The sequence below is a fragment of the Pipistrellus hanaki genome, assembly GCF_964339955.1.
Source record: "Pipistrellus hanaki genome assembly, chromosome: 2".
Lineage (NCBI taxonomy): Eukaryota > Metazoa > Chordata > Mammalia > Chiroptera > Vespertilionidae > Pipistrellus > Pipistrellus hanaki.
Window position 1 is genome coordinate 191,354,950 of NC_140504.1, and position 23,286 is coordinate 191,378,235.

Here is a 23,286-nt window from a genome sequence, read left to right on the forward strand (position 1 = left end):
CTGGGACACCCTGAGGGAGAGGGGCCACGTAGCACAGTGACGTGGAGCCGAGGGGAGCAGAGAGCTCTGGAGCTGGGAGAGAGCTCATGGACTGAACCGGCGTGGCACAGCCTTCCCGCCACCAGGCCCAGAGCGCTTAAGCCCTGGAGGAGAGCCGTGAGGGAGGGGAAATGGGTCGGCAACGAAGGGCGCCACGTCTGGGTCACACAAGCTAAGCCCCAGGCCGTCTGCAGCACGGCGCCTGCGGCTGGCTGCTCCGCAGGACGTGCTCAGAGATCTGCTCAGAGGGCCTGGCATGCATCTTTCTTATCACGCACAATAACAGTGAGCGGGCAGGAGGGGCTTGGGGATGGGTTTGTGATGTGGCATAGACTGGGGATGGGCTCACGGGCACATACTCCAAACTCATCAAGTCGCAGGCTAATGTCTGCCAATCGTGCCCCAGGAAGTGGCCTTTGAGAAAACGCCATTGCCCCAGAGGAAGTGGCGCCTGAGTGTCAGTCACAGCGAGCAAGCTGGGACGTGGTGGCAGGTATGGATGCTCTTGGAGACTTTAGAGACGCCTGCAAAGGTCAGGCCTGATCAGTGCCCGTCCCGCCTGCTCTCCCGCCCGGAGCACCCACCCCCTCAAGCAGCAGAGTCCAGGGTGGTGAGCTCACTCCCCACACGAGCCCTCTGCCCCCCTGGGCCCCGGAGACAAAGCCCATCGAGCCTGGTTCCTCCCACTGAGGAGGCGAGGCCGCCAAGGAAAGGACAACTAGGCCCGGGCACGGGCACGGGGCGGGCATCGGCATAGCAGGACTGCGGGCACCACACTTCAGGTTACAAAGCGGCCCCGCACGCTCTCCTCTCACCCTCCTGGGGTCAGTGTTTCCTTCCCCATCTACCCCGAGCAAAGAGGCCAGGGAAGACACAGACAGACCCAGGGCCCAGGGACTAAGCCAGGGGGCCCTTCACACAGCGCCCGCCACGTGAGGTGTTTGCCAAGATGCCCCACTCCTGGCAGCACCCACCTCCTAGGTGGGAATGAGGACTGCGAGATCTGAGCGTGCCCCTGCTCTCAAGGAGCTTACGTCACGTAGACCCTCCCCTCCACCAGACGGGAGCCCAGCAGAGCCCCCAAACCCCACCCCTCGCAGGAGGCTTCCCAGAGCTCAGTCCGTGAACATAATGCCCCAATCACACCTCCCCCTGAGCCCCACTCCCCTCCCCGCACCTCCCCGGCACAGCCCACGGAGTCCTGCAATTCGTTAGGATGTGTATTTCTTTCTCTTTTTTTTTTAATATATTTTTTATTGATTTTTTACAGAGAGGAAGAGAGAGGGATAGAGAGTTAGAAACATCGATGAGAGAGAATCATCAATCAGCTGCCTCTTGCACACCCCCAACTGGGGATGTGCCCACAACCAAGGTACATGCCCTTGACCGGAATCAAACCCGGGACCTCTCAGTCCGCAGGCCGACGCTCTATCCACTGAGCCAAACCTGTTTCGGCAGGATGTGTATTTCTTAATGACCTGACCTCCTTCCAGATGGTGCCTGCGCCTGGGAGCCTTAAAGGAGAATGGAGTCGCTGCTCCCCATCTGCCACTGCCATTGTCCCTGCCACAACCCGGCGGCCGAGACAGAGCTAGAAGCTGCCGCTGCTGCACACGGAAGGCCCACCTGGGACAAGTGACATGAAGGACGGGCGCCGGCGTCCACGCTGTGGCAGGGGCTCGTTAGCGCCCAGCTCTGCGGTGCCCACGGAACCAAGGAGCGGCCGTGGGACGACGGGAGCAGCTCAGGGCTGGGGGCCGTGCCCCTGCCGCTCCCCCACCTCCGAGCCCACAGAGCAGCCCCCCGCTCCCCCACCTCAGCCTCACGCAGTGCCACGCGGAGCCGGACACTTAGCCCTCAGAGGCTGTGGCCGCATCTGGAAAACGGGAAATCACTCCAGCGTCTGCAGCTGCTGTGAGCACTGGGGAGAATGGCTGTAGGGCCTGGCATACCCCCGGCACTCGAGAAAGAGTGCCCGTCTGGTCACTGTCCTTGAGGTTGAGAGCATTGCCTGTTACTACGCTTAAGGGCCCTGCCCCCAGGGCTCCCCCACAGCGCCACCGACCGCCTGGCAAACTCCTGCTCAGACCCAGCGCCATGCGTCCGTCCCTGCCCTGAGAGCAGCTTCCCCTCCCTCTCTCTCACAGCTCCCGGACAGACAGGGGGCTGGCAGGACATCACCACACGTCCTCTCCAAACACCCCTCCCCTGGAACCCAGGACAGTGGCCATGGTCACCCAGCTGGGTAACACCCACGTCATGCCCTCGGCGCCCTCCTGGAGGGCAGACCCACTTCCAGGGAGGGCTCGGCCAGGTCCCGGCCTCAGGTTGAGGGTTAAAGGACATGAGGGTCACAGCACTCCTGGCACACACCTGGGCCGTGCTCAGGCCTCCCCAATGGACCCATCGCAAGGGGAGCAGTGGTGTTACTGGGAGGGCTGGGGGCTGGAATACCAACCTCATCAGAGGCAGCGAGGGAGAGGCCCCGGGCCGAGCCTGTGAGATAAACCCCGTGAGATAAGCCCCATGAGATAAGCCCCGTGCAGTCAGGGTGAGAGGAAGATATGGGGGGGGGGGGGGAAATTAAAGGAATAACATCCTTTGTGAATAAAAACAAATTTTAATGGGCTCATGTTATTTTCCCCTCCCCACCAGGCACTGCAGATAAAACAAACTGGCAAAATAAAACGCACAAATTATTCAAGCCCCAGGGGAACCCAGGCACTCAAAATAAGATTTGAAATGACTCCCATTCCATTAAAACTTTCTGCTGCAGTGAAACTGCGCAGACAGGGCGGCTGAGTGAGGACTGCGAGGCTCCCGTCAGTCCACTCCTCCCGCCGACGCCAAGCCCCGCTCAGTAAAGCAGACTCACCTGCCTCCAGAGCAGGTGCACGAACAGGGCATAGGCATCTACCCAAGACGCAGCGGCTGCACCAGCAGGGACGTGGCCAGAGCAGGCGGCGAGGGCCAGCTTAGCCTTTCTGTGGGCCAGAATTCCCACAATCCTCTGCCAGGGCCAGGAACCACCTCTGCTTACAACCCTTCCCCCGCCCTCCTGGTCACTAAGACACATCCAGCAGAGGCCTGGGCACATCAGCACCAGATCCTAGGAGGGACTGGAGAGCAGAAGCCTCTGATCCTGGCTCCCCCAAGCCACAGCCTCCTCCCATGCCCTCCCAACCTCCACGTGCCCTCTGCACGGCACCAGAATGGTTTGCTTAAATAGGACCTGGGCCATGCCACTGTCTGGCTCTCAGTGCTACAACTAACAGCTCCCCGTCAAGCTCCATACACCTTGCCCTGGCTTTCTGGAAAACCTGCCCCCGCCTCCACCTGCCCAATCCCCCGGCTCTGGCTACCTCAGGACCTTTGCACGTGCTGTTTTCAAGCTTGGACCATTTTTCCTGAAGCTCTGCGTGGCTTCAGATGTCACCTCCTTAGATGCCCTCCGTGACAGCACTCCCAACCCCCGGGCTTGGTGCCGGTCAGGTCACCGAGCTCTGCACCCTCACAGCACACCCCCTCCCTGATGGTTTGCTCCCCATGTGAAGTCCACCTGCCCCTCAGGAATCGTGAGTTCTTTGAGGGTAGGGATCTTTCTGTTTGTATCACTGTTCTTTTACCCTCTGCCTAAAATTACTGCAGAGACTCAATAGATCGTTGTTTAATTGACGAAAGTCCTGGCCCCTTTCCAGAAACGTGGCAGAGCCTATTGGAAACGTATACTCATCTAGAAAAGATCACAGCAGAAACCAAGAAAGCCGTCGCCGCTATTGGCTGGAATCAGCAAAAGAGAATTCCAGTACATCGCAAGGAATAATGGCTCTGATCGGCAAGGACAGGGGCCTTTGGTCAATTTACAAAAAACGCAAATAATTTTAACTTAATGAATGTGGTTTGGCAGTCAGAAACGTGCCACGTGGAGGAAGCGGGATGGACAGGAGCGGCTGCCCCGGCTGTCCCTCCGGCTGTCGGGGCTCAGGCAAGTCCCAGCACCGCCCGGGGCTCCGAACCTCCCCTGCGAAAGGGGCTCAAGCAGCCCTGCCCTTTAGGGTGTCTGCGACGTGAAACGAAGGCGGTGAGGAAAATGCTCGCTCACAGGAAGCGCTCAGTGAATACCAGTGCCATTGCTGGCTGTGTTTTATCCGGGAGCAGAGGAGAAAATAATCCCAAGGAGGTCCTTGGAAGAAACTCCGTTTGGTCTACCCTACATCACGTTTGGATAACAGCCTTAAGATGCAATTCAGCACCATAAAGCCGGCCCTTTAAAGTGTACACTTCACTGGTTTCTAGCATATTAAGAGTTGGGCAGCCATCACCCCAAAATCGGGAGTATCTTTACCACTCCCACTAAAACAATAACAAAACAAAAAAAACTTTAACCATCCCTCTCCAATCCCCCTCCTCCCAGGTCCCTGGCAAGCACTAATTTACCATGCCAGTTCCCACTGTTTTATAGATAGGGAAACTGAGGCTTGGGGAGGGAGGGACTTGTCCAAGATCACTGAGCAGCCGCAAGACTCAGAACCCTTGCTCCAGCTGCCCCACTCCCCCCTCCCAACTCAAGAGCCTCCTTCCCCCATGAGCCTGGACGCCCCCCACGCACACATACACACACCCCAAACCTCCCCTCTCCCCCCGCTGCCCCCTCAGGTGCTCCCTTTGGGGCTCTACTTACGGAGTCCGATCTTGGCCAGGTGCAGCCTGTTGACCCAGGAGATCTTGCTCAGGGGGTTGGGGGTGATGAAGACCACCATGAAGCTGATGGGACGGCCGGACCTTCGGCGAGAAGGAGGGCGAGAAGGGCGAGGAGTGTGAGTGCTCAGAGCAAGGGCCTGGCTTCCCCGAGCCCAGCGCCCAGCTCTTCCCTCAACCCCATGCCTGAGAGCAAGGTCTGCACCTTGCTCAAATGAAGGCGGTGAGCATTTTCCTCAACCCCATGCCTAGGAGCAAGGTCTGCACCTTGCTCAAATGAAGGCGGTAAGCATTTTCCTCAACCCCATGCCTGGGAGCAAGGTCCCCTGGGGGAGGGATCCCTCCACCCACCATGGCCCCAGGAGCAAGGCACCTCCCCCAGAGAGCCAGGCCACACGGCGGCCCAGCCCCAGGTGCCTCGGCTTGGGCACCAGAGGTGCCTGGCCCGCTGTAGGCTGAGGCGAGAGGCCCTGCCAGGGCTCCACCGGGTCAGCTTGCCACGGGCCTTATCAGACACCTGCTCCGGGAGCCTCTGCCATGTTTCCTCCTGTATTTCTGGTGCCATATCCTCAGGGCAACAGCCCTTGGCAAAGGCCGGTTGCCTGGTAACTGTTTGCCAATGGGCACGTGAATGAAGGGGGTTACGGCCAGGCCAGAGGCAGCGGAGGTCACTGTTGTCACCACACTGGCATCCCACCCCGGAGCATCGGGGGCCCCTCGGGGGTGGGCATGGCCACGGTGCATCCACACCGCTCCCATCACAGCGATACTAACGAGCGGAACAGCTCCAGTGCCCCCTCTGAGCGCCCCTCCATCCCCCACTTCACCGCCAGCCCCTCCGCTCTCACTTGTCGGGTTTCCCGGGAAGCAGGAGCCGGAGGCGGCACTTGTTGGCCGATTGGATCTCCTCCTCCTTCACCCGCATCAGCCTCTGCAGGGCCAGGCACCAGTCTTGAGCCACGGTCATGTTCAGGTTCTAGGGCGGAGGAGGAGGCCAATGGAGTCCCCACGCAGCCCACCGGCTCCCCAGAAGCCAGGCCAGGTCCTCAGAGCCCACCCCACACCCCTGTTTTGAGAGGGACACACCCTCCTAGCAGCTTCCTTCCCAGCAACGCCAGGAAGGGGCTGCAAGACCGGCTGGCCACCGTGCAGAAAACAAAAGATACCAGGCAGCCAGGCTCCCTCCACCTGAACCAGAGCTTCAACCTGAACCAGAGGCCACACGCCAGACTTCTAGGTGAAGGCAGTGGGCGTGGCCACTCCTGCTGGTGGGGGAACTCAGAGGCACAGCCTGGGCCAGGAGGAGAGCCTCCACTCTGCCTGCTGGTCTGGGACTGCCCAGGGGTGGGAGCCGGAGCCCCGCAGGCCAGGCCAGCGCTTCATACCTGGTAGGTGCCGTGCAGCGTGCCGATGAGGACAGTGATCTGCTCCACCACCTCCAGGTCCTTCTGCAGGTCCTGCAGCTCCTGGAAGAGCCGCGGGGGGCCGAAGTACACCTTACCTGGGCAGAGAGAGGCCAGGTCAGCTCAGGAGCGGGAAGACGCCAATGAGAACCCCAGTGTCCACGCACCGCAGAAAGGAAGAGCTGTCGCCCTGGGGACAGGGCAGCAGAGACAGAAAGAAACACTCCCAGGCTCTTGTCTACCGGGGAGCACAGGGCCAGCCCAGGGAATGTCCGGGGCACACTCATTCCCGACAAAGGGTCACCGGCGACCAGAAGACAGAACCAATTCTGCCTGCAAGATACGAGGAGCCCTCATGGGGCCAGGAGAGGGGTGGGCACTGCCAAGAAGGAGAACAGCATGTGCAAAGGCACTGTGGTTTGAGGAAGCCTGTGAACAGCAAGTTGTTCAAAAGCATGCTGAGGACCTACTATGTGCCAGGTCCCATTCCAGGTGTGAGAGGGACAGGTGTGAACAAGACAGGGTCCCCACTTTTGGAGTGTATGACCTGGGGGGAGGGGAAGACTGGGGACGCAGTCAGTTACAGCCACAGGTGACAGGAGGTACTAAGGAGAATGCTATCAGAGCAATGAGACAGTGATGGCGGGGGGGGTTGGGGGGATGGATGCCCAGATCTCTACCGATGACACAAAGGGAGTGCCGGGGTCTTGGGAGATGGACAGCAAGAGACAGAGCAGGAGGAGCCCGCAGGACAGGACGGAGAAGTCCTTCTATGCCACGCGAGGGAACGTGGGCTGTATTCTCTAGGCCACAGCTTCTCAAGCTGAGATCCACGGACTCCTGCAAGGGGAGTTATTTTGGGGTGTCATTGAGATGATTATCTAAAAATCTGATGCCCATCCGGAGTCATCTGGAGAGGGTGACTTCAAAGCCACGTGCGCTGCACAGAGTCCGGGCTCCCGTGGGCCTTGGTACTGAGCAGGGCGAGCTGAATGGCCACCAGGGAGCAGGGAGAAGGTGGCCAGGGGAGGGAGGGATGGCTCATACCAAACCAAGGGCAGGGTGGGCTCTGCAGGGACCCCGACAGGTACGCCGGCGGGAATGCGGGTCACCATACGGCACCCTGGGTCGTGGGTGCAAAGAGCCTGCCCCGTAGGAGGCTACATCCATATTGTGAGCAATGTGGTGCCAGCAAAACAGCACCCCCCGCCCATGGCATTAATGCTGCTCGTTTGAATTTTATGGTTTTGCAGCTTCATTTTTGTCCCATTTGTGGTTTTTGTTTTGGTTTTATGGGTGTTCAAAGGGTCTGAGCATAAGGCGTCAATTATACCTAGCCTGATATTTGCACACATTTGAATAACAATATAATAAAAAATCATTCACGGCCAACTGGGGTTCGATGAGAACTTTTCCCCCTGAAAGGGGGTCTGGCAGCATTTGACTGTCATCTCAGGAGGAAGCACAGACAGACAGCAGTTGAAGGAGGTCTCAGAGGGGGGGGGGGGGGGGGAGCGGGAGGAGTAGAGCTGGGGCTGCAGGTGGCTCCGGAGCCCCTCCCAGAGGCTGCAGGTGGCCCTTCCCGCCTCCCAGCCCAGGGGAAGAAACGCAGCCCCCGCACATGGGTGCGGCTGTCCGGCCAGCCCTCCAAGGGCAAGAGTAGATGATGCAATCACCCTGCTTCCAGAATGGGCAACAGCCCCATGAGGCAACCTCCAGGGTCAGGCGATGGACAGAGTCCAGAGCCTGAGCCGAGCCCGGACACCCTGTGCGGGGAGGGAGTGCAGCCAAGCACCCTCCCAGCCTGCGGAAGGTGCTCCTGGCTGAGTGCTCCTCTCTGCGGGCTCTGCGGTTAGCACCCTTCATTCATTTGGCAAACGGCTGTTAACACCCCTGGAACCAGCTCCGGGCAGGGCTACCATCACACCAAGGGCAAAACGGCAGCCAATGCTCTAGCCTTGAGAGCATGGGGAGGTGGGGTCAGGGGAAAGTGGGGGTCAAGGTGGGGGGGGCGGCACCAGGTCCAGGCCACAGGAATTTGAAAAGGCTCCCTGAGGAAGGGCCGCCTGAGCTCGGATGGTCAGGACAAGGGAAGGAGGACCCGGGCGGGGCCAGGAAGCCCTGACCTGGACCCTGAGGGTGTAGGGGCAGGATTAGTGTCACCTGAGACCCTCCCTGACTGTCCAGAGGGGCAAACTGAGGCACAGAGAGGAGGTGACACCTGCCGGCATCCCTCAGGGAGGCAGGCAATGCCCAGGCGAGGACTGGAAGTCAGCTTCCTGACTCCAAGTCATTGCCTGTGCAGGTACGTGTGTGCACACGTGTGTGTTGGGGGGGGGGCACATGGGGCTGGAGCGGGCAGGGCAGGGAGCACCTGTCCTATGTGTGCAGGTGCGGCTGTGGGATGTGCGTATGCTCACAGGGGTTGGGCTGTGTGTGGGTGTATGGGGCTGTAAACCAGCAAGAGCTCTGGGCCCAGTGGCCCATTGGCCTGGGGGGCCCCCGGATGGGCCCCGGAGCCTGAGCAGGTGCTCCCCGGGCAGCACCGGGCGGTACTCACTCTGAGCCTGGCCCGAGGCGGGGGCCTTCTTGGCGCCGGCGTGCTGGATGAGCACGTTGTCCTTGTCGTAGGCGCCGCCCTCCTGGCCCACCTCCACCACCTGCACCTGCGGCAGGGCCGTGTTCCACTTCACCACGTACTTGGGCCCCAGGGGCACCAGGCTGCTGATCTCCAGCTGGCCCCTAAGGGACGGAGAGATGGACGGAGGCCTGGAGAGCCAGCAGCACCCCAGCCCCGGGCCAGCCCAGATGCCCCTCCTCAGCACGGCAGCTCAGCCAGGCACCTCACCGCCCAGCACAACGCCTCAGGCCAAAACCAAGCCGGGCAGGGGAGGGAGCCGTCGCCAAGGCAAAAGCACCAGGCACCCTGTGCCCAGCCCCAGATCCAGAATCAGCTGCCCCCAAAGCCCCCACGCCCCTACCTGTGGTTGGCAGGCCTGAGGAAAGGGACAAGAAGGAGGGAGAGATGGTTACTGTTACCGAGCAATTTCTACAGGGAATGAGACTGCTGAGGGCCAGCCGGGGGTAGGCAGAGGGGACCCCCTGTAGGGCCTGCTTCCTGGGCAGGGGACTGGCCTCCAGGCACCTCTTCCCACACGGCCCTGCAGGAACCCTTTATTATTCCGGAAGAGGACACTGATGCTCAGACAGGTCACAGGACTCACCCCAAGTCACCCAGACTGATTCGCCCCTCAAAGTGGCGACTAGCATCCCCATCTCACTTTCTCATCATGCTAGGTGGGCAGAGACGGTGTAGGTCAGAACAGTTTCTAGCAGTGGTTGGCAAACTCATGAGTCAACAGAGCCAAATATCAACAATACAACGGTTGATATTTCTTCTGAGAGCTGAACTGACTTCTGCACATGGGCCACAAGGTTTCAATCGCACTGTACGTGTGCGCCCATATGTGGTGTTTTGTGGAAGAGCCACACTTAAGGGGCCAAAGAGCCGCACATGGCTCACGAGCCGCAGTTTGCCGACCACTGACCTAGGACATCAATGGAACTTAAAAATGAGAGTGCGGGAGAGCGGGCTGCCGCTCTGCTCTGGGACTCAGGCTTCCTTGCCCGAGTTCCTACGTGTGGACTGGCACAAAGCAAGGGCTCACTGAGTATCTGATGGGTGAATAGTGCGCAAGTCCCCAAACAGCCCTGCTCACTCCCCCTCTGGGCATGGAATCTGCAGCCATGGGCAATCCCCTCCTCTGCACCAGGACCCTGGCTATGGTCACAGGCAGGTGCACAGCCAACCCTGGGTGTGACATCTAAGCCAGGCTCCGTGGGCACCCTGACCCCACAGGTGCTCCAGGCAGAAGAAGTGGGAGCGCCAGGCTGGGATTCACTACGGTGACTGCTTTCCCTCGGGGGTGTTGGCTGTTGTAGCCACACTGTGTGTCCGGGGTGTTTCTAAAGTGCATTCAACACTGCGAGCAGAGATTTCCCTCCACAAGCGGACAGGAGCCCGGCTGGAGAGGTCCAGCTGCTGTTCCTTTGGTAAAAGGCCATCTTCCCTACCACCTACAAGGCCAAACCAGGGATACGGGTGAGCGAACAGCTGCTGGGACAGCAGACAGCAGGAGAGGAGACACGTATGCCCTGGGCCACGTGAGCCCCAAACGTGGGATCCTCACATTTTCAAGAACAACAAATGTCTCCTGTGTGTTTGGGTGAATGGCGTACGTGAAAAGATTCCTGGGCCACAAGTCTGCTGACTCCAGTCTAAAGAATCACCATCGCCGAAACCGGATTGGCTCAGCGGTAGAGCGTCGGTCTGCGGACTGAAAGGTCCCAGGTTCGATTCCGGTCAAGGGCATGTACCTTGGTTGTGGGCACATCCCCGGTAGGGGGTGTGCAAGAGGCAGCTGGTCGATGTTTCTCTCTCATCGACGTTTCTAGCTCTCTATCTCTCTCCCTTTCTCTCTGTAAATAATCAATAAAATATATTTAAAAAAAAAAAAAAAGAATCGCCATCCCCCTGTCCAGGGCTCCAACCCCTCTGGGCACAGCCTGGCAGCCGGCTCCGGGCATTTCTACAACCTCTGACCTCTGACCCAGGAGCAGCGCCCAGACTCCTGCGCAAGAAGATGCTCTGGGCGGTGGGGGGACAGGCCCAGGCTCGTGTGAGAAACACGGAGGTCCAGCAGGGGGAAGAGCCATGGGAACCAGGGCAGCTGGACACAGGGAGAACCTCATGAATTTCAGAGTGGTCAGAACTCGAGAAGCTGTTCGGGGACCAGAACCGACCACACTGTGCAACGGACAGCTGTCTCCCAAAGGCCAGGGTCCCCCATGACCCCGTGACCTCTCCAGGAGCTTCCTGGCTCTGAGACCAGGAACAGAGCAGGCCAGGAGGGATGGGAGAGGAAGCCGGTGTATCAGAGACCTCAGCTGAGCTCCCTGGGACGCTGTCACAGAGGGGCCATCAGAGGGACCCTGTCAAGGAGGGGCCGGCCGAGGGACTGGGAAGGACAGGAATAGGTCCCTAAGGGGGGCGGGCCCGGCCACTCACTTGAAGTTGATGTTGGCGCAGACCAGCATGTCGTTGAGCAGGAAGACCCTGCGCTCCTTGGACTTGATCAGCTGCCCGCGGTCACCATACACCGTCTCCGTCAGTGTCTCACAGAGCAGCAGCTGCCTCTGGCCCGAGGTCAACAGCTGGTGGAGGGGGACAGATCAAGGTCAACACTAACAAGCGTGCAGGCGGTTACACGGACATCACTGGGCCGAAGACCCAGAATTCTCTGGCCAAAAGGAGACCGCGGCTGGGAGAGGCAGAGGAGGCAGGGCCTCGCCCTTCACCTCCAGGTGACAGGAGGCCCTGGGAGGGCCACAGGCTGGGTCCCCTGACCACCCACCCTGCCCGGCAGCACATCCCTCTCAGTGAGCCAGCCATTGCAGCCGTCCCTCTGCAACCCCATCCAACCAGCACCACAGGGACCCCAGCCCCGGCTCCCCGAGCACCAGCTGGGAAGCCATCCAGGGGCTCATTCCACCTGCCCACACCTCAGCTGTCAAGTGGGGCAACAAACTCTACCCTCAGGTCACCATGGTAACACATGAGCAGATGTGGCTGCCTAACTTCCCAAGCCCGGAGTGAGATGGAAATGTGCCCCTCATTCAAGTTACTACAAATTACAAGCCAGCGCGGGCCCTTCTGCGCCCCGGCCCTGTGACAGTGCAGGGGGGACACCCCCGGAGCTGACACTGCAGAGATGGCAGCTGTCCCACTGCTGCTGTCTGTGACCGAGCTCCCTGGGAAGAGGTGTGGCCTCACGCAGGGAGACCCCAGCCTGGAAGTCGGCCCGGTCCCTGCACCCTGACCTGTTGAACAGCCTTGTCCACTCTCGCCCCTGGGGAGGGCTCCCAATGGAGCGGGGTGGGTCTGCTGGTCAACTAGGCGACCCTCTGAGGTGGCCCAAGGGCCTTCGAGCCCCAGGCCTCTCTGCAGCCTGGACACCCAGAACCCCCTCCAGCCTTGGGACCACCATCCCACCTGGGGGTTCCCCTGGGAAAACATCTTTTTACCAATAGGAATATTGCAGGTGGGGGGGGGGGGAGTTTAGCAAAATTCATTCCCAAAACCCATGACTCCAAGGGCAACAGTTCTCCCCCCATCCTTCCCACCCTCACCAGGGAAAGGGCAAAGCCCCCCAAACCCCTCCTGGAAAAATGCCTGTCGATCTCAAAAAACAAAACCAAGCGTCTCGTGTCAACAGAGAGGTGCAAACAGTACGAAACCCTACTGTGCGCCGGGCACGGAGCTCGGCACTAAGCATTCTGCTTCTCGTTTCATTTGCTCAGCGGTCCCCAGGCCATGCCCATCCCCAGAGGAGGAAACGGAGATCCCAGAGGTGAGGGGACCTCCAAGACACAGCTTGGATGGAGCCAGGCCACGGGCGCTGTCCCTCCAGCTCCTGGCTGGGCCGTCGAAGTCAGGGGAGAGCCCACTGCTCCGAACACAAGAAAAAGATTCGAGGTTCCTCAGGTTCCCCCCATAACTGCCAAGGCCGACCTCCTCCCTCTACTTCTACCAGTGAGCTGGCCCAGCTCAGAGGCAGGGCTGGGACCCTGAGGGCAGCGGGCCCGTGAGAGACTGCCAAGTGTGCCGTGACCCAGAACTTGGAAGAGGAAAGTCCCCTGGGCCTCTGGCAACCACCCCCTGGCCTTCGGCAGACTGAACAAGAAAGAGAAAACCCAGATGTTGCACAACTGCCCCCGGAGGGTCCCGAGCAGGCACATTATGAAATAGCTGCTCAGTTCCGTTTGGGGCCCACCCGGTTTCGCTTCTGCTTTCCCCCGGGCGATGGACCAGGGGAAAGCCACTGGCCTGGCTGAGATTGCCCAAGGGGGCCCTGGCAGGGGAAGGCATGGGGGCGGCCGCCACCACCCTCTTCACAGCATCCATACCTGGCAAGCACACCCCCTACATGAGAAACAGACTCAGAGCCTGCAGTTCCTTGCCCAACACCAACAGGTTTTCCTGACCTCCAGCCAATGGCCGCCACGCCTTCCTGCCCGGGTCCCCCTGGGGGACAGAGCGGAATAGAAGAGATGGCTCTTCCCAGAGTAACTGCTAGGGCAAAGGGCTTCCTTTCCCCACAGTCTCTCCACTGCAGCTGCACAGGTGCGTGAGCAGAGGCAAGAAAAACCCTCCTGGTTATAGAAGAGGAGCTAGCACAGAAGACAGAGAAGTTCCAAAGCATGGGTGGCCACGGCTGGGCTGAATGAAGTCTTTTTCTCCAGAGACATTCCAAAATGGAAGGCATGGACGTTACTAGAGGGTCTCCTGCCCAGAGGCAGGGAGAGGACAGGATGGCGCCCAGCCTTCATGCCCACCTTGATCAATCACAGTTGGGGACGTCCCCCCAGGAGGAGGCTCTGTCTTCTCCCCCATCTTTTTCCCCATCTCTTTCCTCCTGGAACAGGTGAAGCAAACCCAGATGCCTGTGGGGCGAGCAGGGAACCTCACTGGGAAACGTGGGGAGGGGCTACCATGTAGGAAGTTCCTGGCCCAACACCTATAGGTTTCCCAGCTCTTCCGATCCTTTAGGAGGACCCACAAGTCTGAATTGTATGGGATAGCTCTCCATTTTCAAATGTTCGCAACTAATTCCTTTTTTTAAAAAAATATATTATATATATATATATATATATATATATATATATATATATATATATTTTTTTTTTTTTTTTTTTTTTTTTTAACAGAGAGGAAGGGAGAGGGATAGAGAGTTAGAAACATCAATGAGAGAGGAACATTGATCAGCTGCCTCCTGCACACTCCCCACTGGGGATGTGCCCACAACCAAGGTACTTGCCCTTGACTGGAATCGAATCTGGGACCCTTTAGTCCGCAGGCCGATGCTCTATCCACTAAGCCAAACTGGTTAAGGCTCCATTTTTTTAATTATTTTTTTAACTACTGTGTGGGCCCAAAAACGTATGAGCAGCCTGAATTTGGCCTGAGGTGGGAGAGTCTTAAGATGTAGGAGCCCTGCAGGTTGTCTTATCCCAGCCCAGGTTCACAGGCTGTGGAAAAGATTTAAAAATAAAAAGTAAATGGCCCTGTGGGTGAGAGCACTATATATGGGAAGGCTGCAGTCCTTCTGGAAAGGGCTGCTTTTTCCTGACAACCCTTCCTGTACAAAAATCCCACCCGCGTGGCTGAAATCTCCCTGGCCTTAGTCACCGGCCTTAGTTCTGCTTTCGGGCCCACAGAGCCCAGAGTCTCCCAGTTTTCCCCAAAAAAGACCTGAGCACCTCCTTATGACCCAGCACAAAGTCACTTCCCCAAAGAGGACCGACTGACGCTCCGGCCAATGTGCCCTGGGCGGGGTCGCCTCACCCGGACCATCTGGGCCGACTTCCGCCCTCCGGTAGGTGAGAGAAGCCCGCGGTACAGATCTGGGTACGTATGCACACAGGCAGCCAAGGTCACATGCCCCTCGGACACAGAGGACTGACGTCTGCCAGCAGGTGGCTCTCGGAAGTGACTTTTTTGTACTGGCTTTGTGTTTTGTTTTGTTTTGGGTTTTTTTAATGTGTTTTTATTGATTTCAAAGAGGAAGGGAGAGGGAGAGAGAGAGAGAGAGAGAAACATCAATGATGAGAGTCATCAATCAGCTACCTCCTGAATGGCCCCTCCTGGGGATCGAGCCCACAACCCGGGCATGTGCCCTGACCAGGAATTGAACTGTGACCTCCTGACCCACACCAGCGGGGCTGGCTTTGTATTTTAAAAACAGGGGTCTTTAAGATTTTTTTTGTGGGTGGGGGCACGCTAGAATATTCCTAACGTGCAATCCCAAGACCTAGCATGGACTTTTCATCTTTCTTCTTCTTTAATAAAATAACACTGATAATGACGATAGCCACTTTGTATTAAGGACTCCGGACCTGCTGTTTTGCCGACTCCCTCATTTGCTCCAGGGGGTCGGGCACCTTTGAATTCTCCTTTCAGTGGGAGCAAGTGAGGTTCAGAGAGGTTGTGTGATTCCCCTGAGGCCACACAGTGAGCACCAGCAGCAAAATCAGGATTCAAACCCCAAACTCTAAGAGCCCACTTGCTCAAGCACAGTATTAGGTTATCATTTCCCATACATTTACCGGCAATGACATGAATGAAAAAAAATGAGCTTTTATCTTAAAGTAGCACAAACAGTAATGAATGTGGGGGGCCAGTGAGACTAATCCTCTAGGTAAGGTCTGTGAGCACAAAGAGAAGCAAGGAAGCCCCTCCTCAGAGAACACTGCCACCTGGTGGTGGCCACGAGGCAGGAGGCAGAGAGGTGATCCAGGCTGCAGAACAGGTGAGGGCACCCACGCAGGTGTGGAGCCCCCGACACTCACCTTGTTGAGGCTGCTGCGGTCGCTGACACTCTTGGTCAGCTGCTGGATCTCGGCCACCTGGTCAGCGAGCCGCTTCTGCTCATTGAGCTTCTCGGCCAGTGTCTCCAGCTCCGTGAGGGCCAGCTGCAGCGAGAGCCTGTCCGGGTGGCCTCGGGGGGTATTCTTCAGCATGTCCTGCAGGGCCGAGAGAGCCAGGGCTGAAGACCCCACCCTCACAGACCCTCCCCTGGCTAAGGTCAAAGCCTCAGCCTCCATGGCCCTACGGAGACCCTGGAGACCGGGTCTGAAAGGCTCAGCTTGCAGCCAGATAGGTGGTTCTTGGCATAGAGCACGGGCTCAGGAAACAGCGAATGAATGAAAAAATAGTAAGCATGTGGACCCATCCCTGATGCACCGATGCTGACAGCTACTCTATCAGCTCTGAGGACAGAAAGGAGGACACTAACAGGGATGTCCCAAGGTCTCAGGCCCTGGGCATGGGGTGGGGCAGGGACATGAGGGGAGGGGGCCTACTGCTTCCTGTGAAGCCTGAAGTGGCCCAGGTCAGCTCATTCCCTGAGCATCTCCTCCCAGCCCAGAGCCCACAGGTCCTGGGCTCCACACGCCTTCATTCCCTCCCAGAATCCTGGGCTCACCCACCACCAGCCACTCAGCATTCCACATGGGGAGGTGGGAAATCAGCTCCCCTCCAAGAGTGAAGAGGGAGGGGCCGGGCGGGAGGGGGCGGGGAGAGGCCCCGCCCACCGTCCACCGCAGATGCAGGGACTGAAGATGACAGAGGGGAGCCCCCACCCTCCAGGCGCGCCCCGAGCGGGCAGGAGGCTGCACAGTCCCGGGTGGTACCTGAAGCAGGAGGATGAACTGCGGGAACCTCTGGATGGGCTTCACCATCAGCCCGTAGAGCGTGACGCGGTCAGGGCTGCACACCTGCCGCCGCTGTTGAAGACGAGGTGGCGTCATTGGCTGACCCGCTGCAGCGAGGCCCCCGCGCCCCCGGGTGCAGACGCCGCCCGGGATGGGCTCCTCTCCCCGGGCCCAGCGCTCTGCTCAGCCTCGGGCCTGAGAGAAGAGCCAGGGGGGTCTCTGGTGCCGCGGCCGGGGCTCCCGGCCACCACGGGTCCCCACCCAGCCCCTCAGCCTGGAGAAACTGGAGCAGTCAGGTTGAGGTCTCTGGACTAACAGCATAAACTGGGAAATTCAGCGATTTATTGCAGAGGTCATGTCTCTACAATAACGGAGACAACCATTCCCTCCACTTAAACGAAAGCAGCCGGGCCTGGCCAGGATGAGGGGCAGGCACGGGGGTCTTACTGTTCTCTCTCTTGCATCTGTTCCTGCCACTCCATCCACACACCTGTCACCTAGATCTTTGCCCTCGTCCCTGGTAACCCAGGTGCTGCCACTGGCCTGTCCACTGGCCTCCACGTCCCTCTGCCCGGCCCAAAACTCCGCAGCAGCTCCCACTGCCTGAAGCACACTGTCCCGCAGGTCCAGGGCCGCCCACACTGAGGCAGCTGCCTCTGGGCCTCCTCTCCCCTGACTTCCCAGCAACAGTGCTCCTGTGACCCCATCCTCCTGCCTCTGACCTTTGCCCCCACCCTGCACCTGTCACACCCCTCCTCCATCTCCACCTGCTATAATCCCAGCGTACCCCCAGGACCCATGTCAGATGCCCTCCTGGACCAGGGCACTGGGTTCCTCAGCTGAGGCCCGGCTCCTGGCTCACCTGTACCCTCCACTGGGTGCTCCCTGCAGGCAGGGCCTCCATCTGACCCGCCTGACTGAGCACCCAAAGAAATCTGGGGGAGCCTGGCCACAGCTACATGAGGCCTTTGGTCCTTTTACCTCTAATCTCCCACGAGAACCCCAAGACACCCCTTTGAGAAATTCCCCTCGCCCTTTTACAAATAAGGAAGAGGTTGTAGTTCGATTCCCGGTCAGGGCACATGCCCAGATTGTGGGCTCCATCCCTAGGAAGGAGTATGTAGGGGGCACCCAATCAATGAATCTCTCTCATCATTGATGTTTCTATCTTTCTCTCCTTCTCCCTTCCCCTCTGAAATCAATAAAGATATATATTTTTAAACAAGAAAAGGGACAGCCCAATGACACTCTGAGCTATATACCTGGAGACCCGCCCTGACCAGCCGGCCAGAGGTACAGGCCCCGGCACTGCTGGGTCTCCCCACGGCAGACCCACCATCACCTCACCCATTCCCAAGAGGCCACAGGCCGCCCCTTCCGCCTGGCGAAGCCAGGATCCCAAGAGGCTAACTGTCCCTCATCATCCCCCTCCTGTTGGGGGGCAGGAGGATGGGACTGTGGGAGCCCCGAAGGAAAGAGGTGCCCCCCCCAAAAAAAACAACACGCTACCTGAAGCTGGGCCAAAGCCCCCCCTCTGAGAAGCCCTCCCACCCCACCACCTCTGCCAGCGCCCATTGAGGGGGCTGCAGCCCCCGCCAGCCCACCTTGAGAAACTCGAGGAAGGCGGGCTTGGTGAGACAGGCCTTCTTGATGATGGACATGGCGTTGGTGAAGTTGTTCACGTAGTCGCTGTACACGTCGAGCACCATGGACTTGGAGAACTGAAACAGGCGTGGGAGGGTCACGGGAGGGTCACGCCCGCCCCCCTCACTGACACCCACCTCAGCTCTCTGATGACACCTGGGGAATCTCACCTAGTCTGAGGTCGGGACACCTGTCACCCCGGGAGAGGAGGAGACCCCGAGGTGGCAGGGAGGAAGAGGCAGGGAACAAAGACAGCCTGGTGCTCCTCCTGCCCTGGCACGGCAGCCCCGCCGTGCCAGGGCAGGAGGAGGACACCCCAGAAAATAAACCCCCGGCTCTTCACCATGCGGGTGCTGCTCCTGACTCCCGGGACGCACTGGCCAGGGGTCGGATCTGCTGAGCACTCGAGTTTTCAATCCTTTTTCTTTCAGCAGAACCCACATGTCCCAGACGGGTCAAAGTGGAGTTCCACTGACATCACCCTCCTTAGCTCATGAGTCTCTCTGGGCCCAGGGATTTCTAACACACCCCACAATCCACTGGGGGGACCTGGGTCAGAGAGGGCCTGAGAGCTGCCGGACACGGCAAAGCCGAGCAGAGACCAGGCCAGGATCAGGAGTGTGATCCAGGGCTGAGGAGGCCCCCCCACTCCCCCCTTCCGCCCTGGGACATCCGCCGGGGGCCAAGACGTGGTCTGTTTAAGCACTGCAAACAGTGGTCACCCGGGAGTGCCCGGCCAGGGACCTTCAGACCCTGGTGGCTGCCCACAGTGGCCGGTCTCCTGGAGGCCCCCAGCACCACGCCTGCAGCCATCTCCAAGGTCACCCTGGGCACTGGTAGGTGTCATGCCCACCCCCGCTTGGACCCCAGGGCAGATTCAGGCCCTGCCACCCTGTGACCCCGCTGACCCGGACAAGGGGAGCGGCAGAGGCAGGAGGCTGGCCCAAACGGCCACCAGGTCAGACAGGCGGTGGTTTTCCCCAGGGAAAGAGCCTGGGGACACCCACCGAAGCCACGAAGAGGTCCCCGATCTTCTCGGTGGCGTCCCACTCGGCCACGCGGGAGGACAGGGCGATCTGGAACATGGAGTGGCAGTGCAGGATCTCCTTCACGCGGAAGAACACCACCTGGCACTTGCGCAGGCTCAGCGCCTTGGGCTCCATCTCCACCAGCGGGTTGCGGTAGTCCTGCCGGGCCGGGGGGCAGGGGTGAGCGGGCCAAGGCCAAGGAGAGCTTGGTGGGCCTTCCTGTCGAGGAAGCAGGTCTCCCTCACTCCCCCTCGCCTATCTTCTAGAAGAATCTCCATGATGTAACCCTCCTGGCCCCTCTGTGCCCACCCACAGCCACTCCCCCGCCCCCAACTTCTGTGTTGAGCTGGGTTGGAAGGAACTCCATGGTGTCAGCTCCCAAGGCTGAGCTGCCCCTGTTCAGCTCTGCCTGAGCCAGTCTGTCTGACGGACAGAGGCCATGATGTCCCGGGGAGCCCCCCGACCCCCAGCTTTGTCAGGCACACAGGGGTTTTCATCTCCACCCGCCTGAGGTCTGTGGACCGGGCCCCTCTGTGTGGCTCCCACCCGGACAACACCCTCCCCTGTTGGCCTCACTCCGAGAGCCCACAGCATCCCGGCAGAATCACCGTTTCAGGAATGCCAACGACAGACCAGGTGGCTACACCTTGATCGAGTCACATGACCATCGAGCAATCCCTGGGCATGTGATGGCGAGAGAAGGTGCCTCCCCTTCCCCAACGTGGGGGCTTCAGGACGATGGGAAGGCATGGCCCTGGCCCAGGGGCTCCAGAGGAAGACACGGTCCCTTTCAGGCACAGAAGGGACCCCGTGCCCTGGACCCTCCAGAACAGCCCTTATTCCACAGAACCCCAAGTTTGTTTCAGAAAGCGCAGGCCTCCTGTGAACACCAAGGCATCGGGAACTCTTAATGTCTCCCATTGGGGTCCTGCTGTCCCCATCAAAGAGCTGGCCTTTGACCCCCTCCCCCAGGCCCCAAACACTCCCTGCCAGGTGTCCCTGCGGGACCCGCCCCTCTCCCTGGGGCCCGAGTCGTACCTGGAGGACCCGCTTCAAAGACTCCACGTAGCTGCCTTCGCTCTGCACGATGGAGCCCAGGATGTGCCTCCGGACCACCTGCTCGGGCCGAGAGCTCAGTCAGCGCCTGCACCAACCGTGGCACAGAGCAGACCTACTGTGTGCAGAACCCCGGTGACGGGGAAAGGAGCCCAGTGCCCAGAGGAGCTGGTAACTAAGGGACCCGTCACTCCCTGGGACCAATGGGCCTGGAGGCCCAGCATTTCCTTCCAGGGCCCCTGCCCACCCCAGAGAAACACCCGTGCTCCCCAGAGAAACACCCGTGCTCCCCAGTCTGCAGAATGGGGAGAGGGAGCCCTGGACGACGCCCCCCCCCCCCCCCCCCGTCCCCTTGTCCGGTGCCCAAGCTGCTCCCATTGCAGAGTTCCCAATTGCACTGACAGTTAAGGCCCGGTGACTGTGTGGACAGTCCTGTGCACTGTCAGATGCTTAGCCGCATCCCAGGCCCTGACCCCGAGATCCCAGCAGCATCTCCCAGTTGGGACAAGCAGACCTTGCCCGATGGCCCCAGGTTACAAAATCACCTTGGTCGAAAGCCACTGGCCTAGAGCAGTGGTCGGCAAGCTGCGGCTCGCAAGCCAGATGCGGCTCTCGAGCTGAGGCTTGCTGCTCTGCTGACTAATGAGTTTGCCGACCACTGCCTTAGGGACAAACACTTTAAAAAAACACATTTTAATAATGTACTAATGTCTACAACCTGAAGTCAAAACGTCTGGATAAGGGTAATGCCTTACGCGGCGGTTGGCAAACTCATTAGTCAACAGAGCGGCAAACAGTGGTTCGACCACTGGCCTAGAGTAACTCGTCTTGCCTGAGCCAGGAACTCGCAGGCTCCTGGGCAGAGAGACCGGCCGACACCAGGAAGGAGGGCCCTGGGCTGCGAGCGGGAGCCTGGGGTCTCGCGGGCTCGGCCTGCTCGGACAGTGGCTGCCTGCACTGGGGCGGGAAGCGGGGTCACCATCCCAGTGCGATCAGGGGCCAGGGTCACAGAAACAAAGGAAGCAGGCGGCTGGCCTCCCAAGATGAGAGGTGCGGCCCCATCCCCCTGATGGTTAAGAGGCCAGACATCGGGGTTTTCTGTCCCCCCAAAAGGTGACAAATCCCTCCACTGAGCTTGGTGCCCCAAACACGTCTTGCTTAGCGTCCCCACAACCAGAGGGAAGCAGGTCTCTCCTGCTGGCCCCGGGGCTGGGAAAACCCAGATTGGGGGGGAACCGACATGACAGCCGGGGTCTCGGAGCAGAGCCGCCCGGCTGGGCGTGACGCTGGGAGAAGGAAGACACGGCTCGGAGCCGGCTCGAAGGGGAAGCCCGTGGGACTCGGACCCCAGCCTGACGACAGGTGGACGGAGGGTGGGAGCGGGCCCCTCGCTCAGGCCTCTCGGAGCCGAAGGAGCTCAGTGTGTCTCAGCCCTTTTAAATGTAGTCCCTTCCGTCAAAACAGCACCTTCATTTGAAACAGGTAAGTCGGAGCCGCTCTGGTTGCCGTGGGCGAGGGAAGCGAGGCTCCAGATTCAGGGGGGTATGAAGGGGGACCCACCGCCAGGGACCAGAATGTGGGGGTCCTCGGGGCCCTCAGCACCCAGTTTGGAAAGTCTGTGCAGCTGCTTGGGAAGAGAACCCAAGAGGCCCCAGTTAGGGTTCAGCTAAGAGCCCCCAATCATCACTTCCCCTTCCAGATGCAGACCTTGTGGCCCCAGGCAATCAGCTGGGACCCCAACTTTCCTTCCCCTGAAGACTCCCACCCACCCCACCCCACCCCGCTCCTCCCACAGACCTGCTGAGGGCTCAGGCCGTCGGGCATGGGGCCCAGCTCCGGGGCTGTGGGCTTCATGTCCGTGACGCTGATCTCCAGGAGCCCCATGTCCTCGTCCTCCGAGTCACCTGGAAAGTCAGACAGGCTGGTGACACCGCAAGGCCGGGGCAGCATGCCTGCTCAGGCTCCAGGAGCTGGGAGCCACCCTGGCTGAGTGGCACCTGGGGCCTCCCAGGGTCAGAGCCCAGGGGCCGCATCCTCGGCCACAGTCCCCTGCCATAGCCCGTCCCCAAAGAACCGTGAGCGAGGGCGGAATCACAGCAGCATCCACTCGCCAGAGTCCTCGCCCCGGCTCAGACCCAACCGCTTCTGGCCTGGCCAGGCCCGGCCGCCTGGGAGCCCAGCATTCGGCACTAAAAATAGTTTTCTTCTGGATGCCCAAAACGGAGAAGAAAGACCCCAAAGAGCGAGCGGTTTGGCTCCGTGTTTTCATCTTTCAAAAAAATATGCGAAGATGCCAAAGGGGAAAAGTTCAGCTGGTTTCCGCAGGGCACTGTGGGCATGAGTGGGCGTGGGTCTCAGATGGAGGGCAGGGAGACAGGCTCAGGCAGAGAGAAGGGGAGGCAGGCAGAGGGCAGAGGTCTGGCCTTGAAGGTCTGGCCCCTACGTGAGAGATGTGGACACGGGAGTCGGGACCCTGGCTGGTCGGGGCTCTGACACCCAATGGCAGCGGCCGTGGGCAGCAGGAAGTGGGCGCCGTGGGGAAGCTGGGAAGAAAGAAGTGGCGGTGCCTCCCGGGGCCGAGGGAGCAGGGACACGCAGGTGGGCCCTTACCTGAGCAGGAGACAGAAGAGGAGGAGGAGGGGCAGCGAACCACAGCGTGGGGGTGAGGGTGGGGGTGGGGGTGGTGAAGGCCCTCCTTCTGGGCCCACATGGCACCCGGGCGACCGCTCCACACCCACACCAGCCTCCGGCCCTGCGGCTTCCTCTTCCCCCATGTGGCGCTGGGCAGCATTCTTGGCCGGTGATTCGAGCCCTGCCACAGCTATTAATAACGCTCTGCGGGGAGGGTCACTTTAGGAAGCCCTGGCCGGGAAGGGAGGGCCTGGCTGGCCTGGGGGTGGGGACAGTGACCAGGAACTGCTCCCAGCCAGCGCGCCTGGCCCCCCTGCTCTTTCTCCGGGCCACTCCACTACGTTTGGGCCTGTCCCCTTCCCATCGGGGCCGGGGCACCTGCACAGGTTTAGCGCTGCACCCAGTACATGCGCTGCTGGGATTAACTGTGCAGGTCACATGGCCAGGAGGCAGCGGAGCTGGGATCTGGACCCAGGGCAGAGAGATTCGGTCCTGACACCAGACACTCCACTTAG

General features: G+C 59.8%; 1 protein-coding gene across 5 annotated transcripts in view; it reads right to left on the reverse strand.

Annotated features, from left to right (window-relative positions):
* ARHGEF10L (Rho guanine nucleotide exchange factor 10 like) overlaps positions 1 to 23,286 on the reverse strand; it is a 119,563-nt gene that overhangs the window by 29,399 nt on the left and 66,878 nt on the right. For all 5 annotated transcript variants that reach the window (XM_084875223.1, XM_084875222.1, XM_084875220.1 and 2 more), the window contains exons 10-21: positions 21,938 to 22,044; positions 20,123 to 20,200; positions 19,064 to 19,243; positions 18,017 to 18,133; positions 16,392 to 16,484; positions 15,549 to 15,722; positions 11,209 to 11,354; positions 9,122 to 9,136; positions 8,701 to 8,882; positions 6,123 to 6,238; positions 5,586 to 5,713; positions 4,721 to 4,821 (exon numbers count right to left, since the gene is read on the reverse strand). In XM_084875223.1, the coding sequence (XP_084731349.1) occupies positions 4,721 to 4,821; positions 5,586 to 5,713; positions 6,123 to 6,238; positions 8,701 to 8,882; positions 9,122 to 9,136; positions 11,209 to 11,354; positions 15,549 to 15,722; positions 16,392 to 16,484; positions 18,017 to 18,133; positions 19,064 to 19,243; positions 20,123 to 20,200; positions 21,938 to 22,044 (1,437 nt within the window). The remainder of the gene's footprint in view (positions 1 to 4,720; positions 4,822 to 5,585; positions 5,714 to 6,122; positions 6,239 to 8,700; positions 8,883 to 9,121; positions 9,137 to 11,208; positions 11,355 to 15,548; positions 15,723 to 16,391; positions 16,485 to 18,016; positions 18,134 to 19,063; positions 19,244 to 20,122; positions 20,201 to 21,937; positions 22,045 to 23,286) is intronic.